At 37.0% G+C, this 12,743-nt stretch overlaps 1 protein-coding gene across 8 annotated transcripts in view; it reads right to left on the bottom strand.

Annotated features, from left to right (window-relative positions):
* LTBP1 (latent transforming growth factor beta binding protein 1) overlaps positions 1–12,743 on the bottom strand; it is a 204,459-nt gene that overhangs the window by 131,525 nt on the left and 60,191 nt on the right. For 7 of the 8 annotated variants that reach the window (XM_030035532.2, XM_030035533.2, XM_030035530.2 and 4 more), the window contains one exon: positions 4,370–4,537. In XM_030035532.2, the coding sequence (XP_029891392.1) occupies positions 4,370–4,537 (168 nt within the window). Of the gene's footprint in view, positions 1–4,369; positions 4,799–12,743 lie in introns of those variants that run through there. The other variant, XM_030035537.2, reaches the window with a different exon arrangement.

The following is a 12,743-nucleotide window of genomic DNA, read 5'->3' on the forward strand; positions in this document are numbered from 1 at the left end:
GCAGCCCAGAAAGCCAACCGTATCCTGGGCTGCATCAAAAGAAGTGTGTGTGGCCAGCAGGTCAAAGGAGGTGATTCTGCCCCCTCTACTCTGCTCTGGTGAGACCCTACCTGCAGTACTGCATTCAGCTCTGGGGCCCCCAACATAAGAAGGACATGGACCTGTTGGAGTGAGTCCAGAGGAGGGCCATGAAGATGATCAGGGGGCTGGAACTCCTCTCCTATGAGAGAGCGCTGAGGTTGTTCAGCCTGGAGAAGAGAAGGCTCTGGGGAGACCTTATAACAGCCTTCCAGTACCTAAAGGGGGCCTACAAGAAAGCCAGAGAGGTACTTTTTACAAGGGTGTGTAGTGATAGGACAAGGGGTAATGGCTTTACACTGAAACGGGGTAGATTTAGATTAGATGTAAGGAAGAAGTTCTTCACTGTGAGGGTGGTGAGACACTGGAACAGGTTGCCCAGAGAGGTTGTGGATGCCCCATCCCTGGAAAGCCAGGTTGGACAGGGCTTTGAGCAATCTGGTCTGGTGGAAGGTGTCCCTGCCCATGGCAGGGGGTTTGGAACTAGATGATCTTTAAGGTCCCTTCCAACCCAAACCATTCTGTGATTCTATTTCCCTGTTAGACACAGATACTGCCAAGTGCTCAGACACAAAATTCCTACAGAAAGATATGCACTTCTACTGAATAGTATGCAACTCTTTAAATTCTCATTCATAACAGTTTGAAAGAACTGCTTTAAATGAGACACAGAGCTGCAAGTGAACAGTGAATATAAACCTAAGTATTAAATGACTGCTTCCTTTATTAAGTTCTGCAATTCCTGTGCAATGAATGAGGGATCCTGTGCAAAAAAATAGAATGTAAATCTATAATTAAATACATATGCACAACAGGGAAAAAATTAAAGAGCATGAAGAACATTAATTTGGGCATTTCCTAATTCCTTACTGCTTCATTTTACAGTTACAAATTAGTCGCTGTCCTCCCATTCTTACAGAGAGAAAATTAATTTCAAAAATAGGTATTTCGGAATGTGGAATAATTTTGAGGAGAAACAGGACACATCACTGAGTAACTTCAACAGTGAATGAGAGAGAAACCTCATATGTTATTCTATACACATCCTTTCCTATGCACATGTATCGACCCTGTTTTACAAGCCTCTGCAGATATATCAGGACTGAAATACCATACAAACTGCACATGCATCAATCCAATAGAATAATGAGAATCATCTATTCAGCAGAAGTTTCCACTCAGATTAAATGCTTTCATTCTCCAAGCCAATGAAATATTGGAGGCTGGTTAGTTTAAGTGTACAACATATCCCATTCACAAAATGAAACTGCAAAAAAACCCCAGGTTTCACTGAAGCAGACTGGCAATCAAGGAGATCCTTCCTTTCAAATACCAAGCTTTCATCACCTTCAACTGAAATACTAGAGCTCTTCCTGAGAGCAGCCAAAATCTCAGCTACCTGAAAAGCAACATTTCCCCCAATCTGTTTCTTGTTGTGGGTTTTTGTTTTTAATGGCTTATCCATATCTTATAAAATTTTCAGGAAACAGGATTTGTTCCTTGCCTGGACTCACTGGTACCAAGTTTCAGCTGAAATGACAAACAGCAAAATTTAAGAATCTGAAATAACCCATGGAAAAACTTGAGAAGCTTTAGTACAGGCACTGCTACTTACTCTCTGAAAATAAAAAATGTTTACAGAGTTCAGCACAAACTTTAAAACAAACACAAAATTTTACTCTGGTTCATTATTAGAAATAATGGATTATTAAGAACAAAGCAAAGAGATGGCTAACTGCAATCTGTCATCGGAGAATCTAAATTCAATCTTGTGTACTAGAATGCTGCTCCTGCTACAGAAATGCATTTAGATCTAACAACCTAAAGCAGTTTCCTAAATTTCCCACTCATAGTAGGTACCTATTATTATTAATAAGAGTTAGTTTTCAAACTAGGACATATGAATTTATCTTTCCTGGGTTTAGGAAGAAAAAATACTTTAAAAAAAAAACATACTGAAAAAGTGCTGTTCATTGCTTTAAGTATGTATTTTCTGACACAACATTCTGTTTCATGGTTGCACTTCTAAAATGTCAAATGATCAGAATAAGAATTTCCATGCATTTTGGATAAAGAGTAAATCAATAAGTTTAGAACAGAGATTTAAAAGCAAAAAGCACAAGTAAAACATAATACAGATGTTAAAAATATAACAAAAATAAATTATCTCAGAAGACCCAAATTACTTCAGCTTTATGTATCAGGAGACATCTCTATTAGGACAAGCCTAAGCTAATGAAAGGCACTAGTTAGAGAACAGATATAAAAATTATTTCAGTAGTATATATTTTAAACCCTGATTCAAAAGCTCCCAAAAAACTGCAATCAGTGAAAGAACTCAATCTACAGGTGTAGGATCTCTCCTCTCTGGCTATTAAGAAGTTAAGTTCACTCAGCAATTTTATTTTTAACTGGAGAGCCTTGAAGTCACAGTTCAGACCTCTTTCTTATTCCTCTTCTGTAAAAATGATGATATGCTTTTGGTCTTTTAAAGGTAATAGGGAAGACAGAAAGCTACAGGCAGGTTAAAAATCCCTATACATGTGTAGCAACGTGTTTTTATACATTTTTAAACATAACACTCCCTTATCTTTCCATCAAATACTATTACAGGCTGCTTTTGTTGAATATTTCTAGCAGCCTATTGTACACCGTGCATCACAAGCTGCATGGCCTGAGGCCAGGAAGGAAGGTGTGGAACACGTCTTCACAGGTCAATTTCCACTCTCCAAGTTTTCAAGTATTTGAGAGAAGGTCATGTTACAGCACAGATTTACATTGCAGACAAATTACATGACTGCCCATTCACAGCATTTCATAATGAAATTAAAAAAATGAGGTGAAATGAAAAGAGGGGAGAATAACCCTATCCTGTCACAGTAGTCAGAAAATTAAACAAAGATCTTACTTAACTGTGGTTCTTGCCAAAACATTGGTAAAAATCTGTATTGACAGTAAACACAAGTTTAAAATATTTGATTTACCAAACCTTTACAAAAGCCTTTTCTTTTTTAATGCCTCAGAACAACCATAAATAAACCCAAAATATGCTGTATTGATCTTTTAAAACACTGTTTTTATTATCATTAGTTCAAAACATATATTTTTACAATCATGCATATTATCAAGGAATGTGTTATTAATTTCAAGAGCTTTCACCCACAGTCTGATAGTCTAGTAGGAGGGACATGCTCTTTGTATTGTCTGTCCGGATGAAAAGAATAATAACTTGAAATAGCTTTCTCCTCCCTCGGAGCCTGAAATATAGTGCACTTTAAAAAGGGCAGTATTGGCCAGCCTCAGCACTGCCTGACATTATGTTTATACTAGACAGAGACTAAAATTACAATGTTCATATCTGGCATTCTTTGAGTACAATTTGGCAAAATAATTAATTTTAAAAGTTTTTTCAGAAAACAATACTACGATATTTTCAGGATAACATCAAAATACTTTCCAAGAGCAGTTAAGGATATCATAATGTGAAACCACAAATTTAAAAGTTTTTAGGTATGTATCCTTATATCTGTGTTTCTCTTAGCTTACAAGACTAATACTTGCACACAAATTCCTACCATGATCATACAGTGTACAGTTAAAATATGCTAATCATTATCCTAGATAGCTTTCAGGATTTGTTTCAACGCAGTCAAGTAGTTGTAGGGTTTAGACTGGCATACTGCTGATACTCTTACTGAGCAAGCAGAAAGAATAAACATTAACAGAGAAGTGACTGGCTTCAATAACTTCAATTGGACTTAACATTATTTCAGTTTCTAAAAATGACAAATAGGAAATCTGATTTACTTTTAGAAGTAAGAAAAAGTTTTAAGCTGATGTATTTTTAAAAAGGATTGTAGTTTTAAGGAACTCCTGAAAAAATTTTTGTAGACAGATTCACTGTGTTAGCTAGATTTTATGAGTATTTCATACCTATTCAAAAAGCAAAAAGAGGAAATGGAACTTTTTGTGGAACTTGACTTTTTCTCTATTTATGAACACAAACTCTGAGGGATGAATTTTACTAAAAGCTTCAGCTTAGCATGTTGTAGCCCTGCAGCTGAAATTCAGATGAAAAATATGGGAGTTTTTTTCTACGACACAAAAGGAACTTTCGGGAACATTTCTGAAGGACACCAGAAAGCTTGTCTAACATACAATGGTTCCTACCCAGTACAGTCCTCCAAACAAAGAGTAACAGATGCACAACTGGTATTAATAACAAAACATCTCCTCCCTCTGTTAGTCAAGAGAGGACAGCTAAGGACAAATACAGTTTCAGGGTACTTACCTACTCGGAAGTTAGTGGCTGTCAGAGTGTCAGCAGCATGGCCGTTTTCGCTAATAAGGGTGGTGGTATTTCCCTTCTCACAGTTGTTCTGACAGTTGCCTTTGGTACAAGTCACTTTGCAGATGCTGGGTGTAAAGACCACCTTGATGCGACCAGTATGATTTCCCACTGTCAGTGGAGGCAAAGAAAAAAAGAAAAATAAACAGATGACTTTGGTATCCATTGATTTCCTTCAAAAAGTTTTTGGGGAAAAAAAAAAAAAGGCGGAGGGGGAGAAAAAGGCGACAGGTCTACAGGAGGAGGGCAGTCTGCAGTGCTCTCTCTCATAGATCTCCAGTGGTGTCTCTGAAACAGGAGTAGGAAGCTTAGCAAACAGAACTCCGGGATCCGCTCCAAAACCACATTTAAAGTCAAGTCACTGGAGTAGGATTAGTAATCACAATGCTGCACTTTATTCACAGGCAGACAAAGAGCAATACCAAGGGCATGACAGCTTAAATAGCCAACCCTGACAGGCAGATGTAATGTAAAGAGGCTGGCTGCGCACCTAGGGGTGAATAAACTCTTGTGTCCTCCTGCATACTTTTCCTGTTTCTGCACTTATTAAGTCACTATTTGTAGCTCGACCCCTGGAAATGTTTTAGGCATGCGGCATGTCTGAAAACATCTGTCTCAAATCTCCTGGCACCCCAGCCCAAAGTGGTCAAACCTTGTGACGCAGCTGCCTGGACCCATTTTTTCACAGATTTTTGGCACTATTTTTCCACAAGGATTTACATATTATAGACTGAGCTTTGCTGTCAGCCTTTGTTTAAGTAATAAATAGCTCAGGGAAAAGGGTAAGTATCAATGCTTGAAAATACTGGTTCTAAGCTCAAAGATTTAAAAATGGCTAGATTCTCTTTTTTTATATACTTCCTTACAGTCATTTAAAAAACAAATGTAACGAAGACTAAGCAAACACTACGTTTAAATTAAGCTAATTTAAAGAACTTTTTATTACAGAATTTGATTTAAAAACAGATGTATTTGATCCCACATCTAACAGCTGAAGACAAAAAAGAGATTAAAACTACTCATTAAGAAAATTAGGGAAAAAGAACAGAATCCATTTGCAATTATCTAAAGAGAAAACAATTTGTCCTCTGCACACTTACTAATAAATTCAGCAAGTTCTTGTAAATATATCACAGCATCTTTGTGGAAACTATTAATAAATACTTCCATATCAAACCTAACAATCCCAAGAAACAACACACAGAAAGAGAAAAAAACCCCTCATGTCATAGAAATAAAAATGTTGCTGGATAGTTGTCTAACCTAGTTTATGAAATACCCTCTGGACAAACATTTTTTTGAAAATCTCAAGAAAATGAAGAAAATCTTCCCACTTCAAAAGAATATAAAGCCTTCTTATTTCTGGCTCTTCATAAACAAATAATTTAAAACAATTGTGCCAACTGTTTTGTCTACAGTAAAGGCATTGCTCTATTTGAACAGCAGCTGTAGTACAGATGCTCCCACCTTATTCTCCCTAAACAATAGTTAGAAAAAGCACAGCCCAGACAGACACAGGAATAAAATATTTCAATTAAAGGCTAGTATTGTGATTTTAGTCAATTTAGAAGACAGCCTGGATTCTTGGATGCCAAGCATTTCTTACAAAAATTATTAATACGCCTTTCCCAATGAACAAACTCAAGTGGCTTGTGAACTGCTGAGCTAGAACTTCTAAGCTTTCCTTTTGTTAAGAACAGCTTCACAAGCAATGCTGCCATCCTTGTATTTTATTTGCATAGTTTTATATATATCTTTTCCTAGAAAAGGCCAATCCATTTTATATTTTCAGATGTTTTAGTAACATTTTTCCTTTAGGATGTGATCTAATTAAAAAAACATGGTTAGTTGAGTCACAAAAGCCAGCCCTGTATTGGGGGACCCACACAAGTTTTCCAGCTTAGCTAAAAAAAAAAAAAAAAAAAAAAAAAAAAATTGGCTTTGCCAGTATAGATGGAACTAAACCATGATTTAAATCTCCATTATATAGTATACTGTATTATGTTGTTGAGTGCTGAACTGTAGCACAATTTGGGCACAATGTTTATAACAAAAAATCATATTTTTTAAATAATTCTTATTACATAGTTCAGATTTTACCTGAAAAATTCTGTAGCATAATTTTTTTGGTAGAAGAGACACCTTAGTATGAGACTGAATGGAAACTGTGAATATGCCTCTCACCCCTTTTGGGTGAGAAAATGTTAGCATATAAGTTTGGGAGTAACAACATATGAACAGCAGTTGAATAGTACCTTCAAAAACACAGGCTAGTATCTACAGAGGTAAAGAGTATCTATGAAAGAATATTTAATGCAGCTTTTTAGGGAAGTAAGAAGTCTGAAAAACAACATGATGTAAGCCCTAGCCTCTACAGATATTCAAATCATTATTCAGCAATGCTTTTGCTATAAAACAAAATCAATTCTCACATATTCCTGTTTACTAGTTGCAAAGAGCCAGAAATAAGACAGCTTCATATTCTTTTGACATGGGAAGATCTTCTCCATCTTTCTCAGATTTATGAAAACTATAGTGAAACCATTATTTTCTTCTCCTTCCCTAGCAGGCCACAGCTTTTAAATTCCTCAATTCTTCTGGAGGCATTTAGAAAGGATACAAAGCTAATGATGCCCTCTGGGCTGAAAATTGACAAGTGTATTAGGAGGTGATTCAAGGCAGAGACATTATCTTCATCCTCTGTAGTTGTACCTAAGTAGACAGTACTATCCTCACACATCCTAAAGTTTAGGGACCTTTACAGTAAGCATAATACATGCAGATTTAAATTGAAAACAGACCATAAACCCTTCTCCTGAAAGGAAGCTTTGGGCAGAAACTCTGCAAGGTTGAACTCCTGGACATCTTCAAACCCTCTCCCTTTCTTCTCTTCTCTAGGTTTTTTTCTTCCTCTTCTCCAAAGAGGGCATGATTTAATTCTAAATGAGAAACTATATCCCTTCAATATCTCTTAGCTGGTTTGGCAGTATTAATGTTAATAGCCACAATTTCAAGCTAGAAAAAGCCCATTACTGCTATAGTCTTGACCTCTCTTGGGTTTGGGCTAGTTCATATTAAAGAAGCACAGTGCATTTTTAAGGTAGCATACAGATTATTTTCCTTTTTAAACTCCAGAAGCTTTACTGATGATGCCACTGTGACACAGACATGACAAGATCTGCAACTTAGATTATCTAAAATTCATTTCTGGAAAACAATGGTGGTGCTACAGCACTGCAACATAACTGGAATCAGAGAGAGGGAGGGAGAGAGGGAGGGAGGGAGATGTATCAAAAACTCTTCAAAACTTATTTTAAATATGTGGAAATGAAACACCTCACTCTGCTCTTAAGTATAACACCAGACTGAAGAAATACAAATGTGAGACCAGATAAATAAATGATCTTAATGAAAGGCAACAAAAAAGCAGAAGACACAAACACCAAATAAATAGCAAAGCTACTGAAAAAAATGGCAGAATAGAGGTAAACCCAGATTGTTGTTTTAATAAGGATAGGACAATCAGGATTACTAATACTGGCTAAAGTTTCATCTCTGAGCTAGGCAGCAAATTCACAACAACAAGGCTCAGCCAACTGTGCCATCATCCTGCCTCATAGTCCAGGCTCACTTACACCTAAGAACTCTTAGATACATTTGTCAAAGGAGATCAGTGGAAGAATGTACCCATAATTTCCAAAATCTGTGAAACCCTCTTGAGCCAGATTCAAAAAAGAAAGATGCCTGGGTAAAGTGATGGGATTTGAGTTGAAAATTGGCACCGCATGCATATAATTTTCTTTCCATTTCTGTAAGTCACTATGATATAATATTATGAACACAGCAAGCTCCTGCTGTGATAAATTTATGATTTAGCAACAACTGCAGGAGAAATGGAAAATATAAGCAAAAGGATTTCTTCATAGAAACCCTTCTGCCCCCACTGTCCATCATGATAAACTGATTTTTATTTTTTTTTTCTGCATTAGCAGAAAAGGTGAATGAGTTAAGACAAGGCAGGTGGCAGGTTTTAGGTCCAGGTGGTCACAACAACTCACAGAGCCATGCCTGGGCAGAGTTGTATAAAGGGAAAGATTCCTCTGCAACCTCCTGGGTCTCTTTGTAATGCTACTCAGCCTTCATTTCTTTCTAGAAGAATTTCTATAAACACATTTTTTTTCTTGGTTTTATGGCTGCCCTCACAGCTCCAGCATTCTGCAAAGTTTTAACTAGACAGTATTCAACAGCTGTAGAGGATCTTGGAAGATTTGTGGCATGTCCCTGTTTTGCAGGAAGACAATGGGCTAGCAACACTAGTGAAAGCAGAACTGGTATTCAGTTAAAAAGATGACTACACTGTACTGTTTCATAGGTCAAGTGGGCAGAAGAGAAGAAAATATCTTAATGTGTTGAAAAAATTATGTTATTGTGTGTATGATGTTTTTGTGCTTCACAGTGATCTAATCAAAAGGATTCACAATAAAAATCACAAGCAGTGGCTTATGCTGTGGACTCGGCTGGTAGAGCTTACACATACCTCTCCCATAATCCTTGCACAAAACTTCTGACTCTACTTTTAGAGGGGTTTGTGGGTTTCTTTGTTTCTTTCTTTGTTTTTAAATACCTTCACTTATGACAAATATCCTGAGGCAAATCTTCTCAGGAAAAAGAACTAGGCAAACTGTAGGCTTTCCATTAGTACCTCCAAGAATGATATACACTACTCTGTTTTCATGACATCCTACTTCTGCACTGAACCCAGTATGCTTTCATATGTGGATCTACACAGAATCTTATCAAACCTGACGATTCTATCTTAAAATTACATTTTCTTCCCAAAGACAATAGATTATCTCAGGCAATTTCATGTTTTCAAATGATAACCATGATGCATGAGGAAAATTTTGGAATGAAAATCTATCTTCTCAAATCAAAGCTGATAAGCTTTTAAACAGCAAATAGATTCAACATTCTAAATTCTCAGATGACCAACTCTCTTTTTTCTTAATTAAATGCTGACAGAAAAAAAGGAAAGAAGCAGAAGGAAATTACTTATTTCCTAAAACAGGTGTCTCCCAGTTATTTCACCAGTCCACCTGCTTTAGTCCTTACTACTAGATACGCTTGTTCAGCCAAAAGGAAAGCTGACATTGTACAAAAATCAACCACATAAGTAAAATAGTTAAGCTTTTAAAACTATTGTTGAATGACCTTTTTACACTTTTGACAATGCATTAGGAAATTCTGTCTTATCACCACTTAGTCATCAATTTAAAACAAACAAAAACCCCCACAAAACCTAGTTCCCAAAGATCAGAACAAGTTGAAACTTGGCTATCATACATCTTAGGTGTATCAGCATCTGGAAGATTTACTAATGTTAAAAGCTAAGAAAAAAAATAAAAAAGAAAAAAGAAAAATAAAAAATAAGAAAGAGAGATTAAAGACACACTAGATTCACATACAGACCAGAGACAGATGTTCCCTAAATTTCAGATTACACATTGAGAGGAATACAGCCCTTGCTAGGCATAGAAAGGACTGAAAGAGATTCTGAGAAATCACCTGATCTGCTCTCTCTCCTTTTTCCCCAACACAGGATGAAACAGCAGCATTACACAAAACGTTTGTCCAGCCTATTCTCAAAACCCTTCTATTATATGCAGATTCCACAGCCTCCCTAAGGAGGGTATTACAGTGCTTCAGCCTTTCTTACTATAAAGGTATTCCTAATACCTAACCCACATTTCCCCTGTTGCAATCCAAGTGTATTATTGCCCTGCCTTATCTACAGCAAACTGACAAAACCTTATTCCTCTGTAGATCAATTTCTAACGTACTTGAAGACTGCTACGATAAGTGTCCCTCAGTCTAATTTTCTCCAGACCAAAACCATCTCAACTTTTTCAGTCTAACAGGCCATACATTGCAGACTTCCATTCTTTCTTGTTTTGCTTTTGATACCACTCACTTGGTCCTATCTTTCTTCAAATATGCTGTCCAAAAGTAGACAATACTGCAGCTGAGGCCTGATCAGCGTTGGGGGGAGCAGCAGAATTTCTTAATACAGCTTACATTAAATGCTTCTGTTGGTATAACTTATTTTTCTCCCCCAACAGTGCACTACTGATACTTCATACTCAGAACCAGCTTGCAGGCTAGGCCAAAGGGGCACAGTTCTCCCAAATCCCTTTCTGTTGATATGGATGTCACCCCAGTGAAATGAATGTGCAACATTCCTTACACAACCTTAGCAGGACTGAGCTCAGACCTTACTCTGCTCTAAGCATGGGAGTAAAACCTTCTGCATTCAAACCTTGCCCATCTGAAAACCAGACAGAATATGAACCTCATTCTTTCTGTAACAGTCACAAGCACAAACAAGTCTGAAAACCACATGGATTCAAAAAGGCAAGGCACAGCTGCTGGGTAATTTCATTTTTGGCTTCAATATACAATGCCTATCTTCAGGTAGGGCAGCGCATCTTTGCTCTTTCCAGAAACTTTGTTACAGTACACTTGCACACCTCACACCCAGTTCTCTTTTCACAAGCACTGGGAGAAATTAGACATGGCAATGAAATTAAAAATAAGATGACCCAGCTTTATTTCATTCAAGATTCAATGCCTTCTCTGATGCTTAAAAGTACTCCCCACAGCTCTGCATGAGGTGAGGTGTATGTGTACATATCCACCCAGTCAAACATTTTGAACAAGAAGGCAGTATGTCAAGCTGTACTTTATTTACCATTTCTAGACAACTACAGCTACACAGTATTGACATGTAATTAATTCCAGCATTACTTCTACTTTTTGTTTGTTCGTTTTTTTTTCCGTAACTCCTTATTTTTGTTGCTTTTGTATGATCTTACAGGTATTTCATTAGTTAATACAGCTTAACCTTTGATATTTTGTCACTTTTCAAGTACTCAGTTCTATTGCCTTTATGCAAACCAATGAGGCTTCAAAGAGTAAAATATGATCCAGCTACCTATTATGACAGTACCCGAACAGCAATCTCCACAGCTTCTTTTTGTTGCCATTGTTATTGCCACCATTACTATTATACACACTTCTCTATATACCTATTTCTGATTAGCCATGTCACTACATCTTCACGTCATTCCCTCCTTCTGTCCTGTTTAGTTGCCCCTACCACAGTCTTCTCTCTCCAGTCAGAAATGAGCTCTCAGACTTCTTGCTTCTATCACACTCTTGTTTCTTTACCCTCTTTTTAAGCCCTGCTTGCTTCTTCAGCGTCCTTGAAAGACAGGCAAAGAAATAATTCAGGAGACTTGATGCTTCCAAGGTAAGGAAAAAGATACCTTCTTTTCAGTTATCTGGAAAAGCCTTTTTCCTTCCTGATTATCACATGGATACAATCTCTTCCTTGTTCCCTGTCACAGCAGAGAGAAGAGGGACTTCTGCTGTTTTCCTCATCACCAACCCCACCACACCCCAAAAACCCCATAAAATAGCAAAATTTTTGGTCTATTCTAGGAGAGGCAAGTAACCCACTTTCCAGTTCTCTTTATCTCAGTTTAAGATAGAGATGAAGGTAAACAGCATATTATTTGAGTAATTTACTACAGCAAAACTTGCTCTGTTCAAGTAGCTTTTCTTCATTAATTTTGGTAGATTCTGACAAACTCTCTGCTGTCTACAACAGAGGCTTGTTGTGTTTTATTTTATATGGATGGCTGTCACTTAAACTATCAAAGGAGCACATGCAGGCACAAGTGCTGAGATCGTTTTGAAAGACATTCATAATTGCATTTACATGCCGCCCAGGAGCCCTTTGCTGATAAATTCTCTGACACAGCCTTTTTAGAGCAAGTCAGAGGAATTCACAGTAATTACAATCATTTTTGTCCTGTGCAAGTGCATAACATACAAATCACACATAGATTTGAAGCTGGGATCTCTGTCAGCAGGTTTTATGAATCACCTTTTGTCTTCCTTGTCTTTTTTACCAGCCCAAAGGTTCTCTACATGCAATCCTCAGACAACAAACATCCTATCTTGAACTACAGCCATTTTCCATGTTTAAAGCAATTAAAAAAAACCCTCTAATCAATAGTTGGTAATGAGAAATAGAACTATCATTTTCCTTTACATAGTTTCAGATGTTCCAGAAAAAGGTACCAACCCAAATAAATTAACAGAGACTACAATGTGGTTTGAGATGTCTGACGGAATAGCCTCAATTCTATTCAATTAAATTTATTGGGGGATAATTCTTTTAATCTGTTTTTTGTTTATTTGTTTTAAAGGTATTACATGGATACTAGATCCACAAAAGGATACAATGCTAAAA

This window comes from Aquila chrysaetos, chromosome 13 (genome assembly GCF_900496995.4).
Source record: "Aquila chrysaetos chrysaetos chromosome 13, bAquChr1.4, whole genome shotgun sequence".
NCBI classification, from domain to species: domain Eukaryota; kingdom Metazoa; phylum Chordata; class Aves; order Accipitriformes; family Accipitridae; genus Aquila; species Aquila chrysaetos.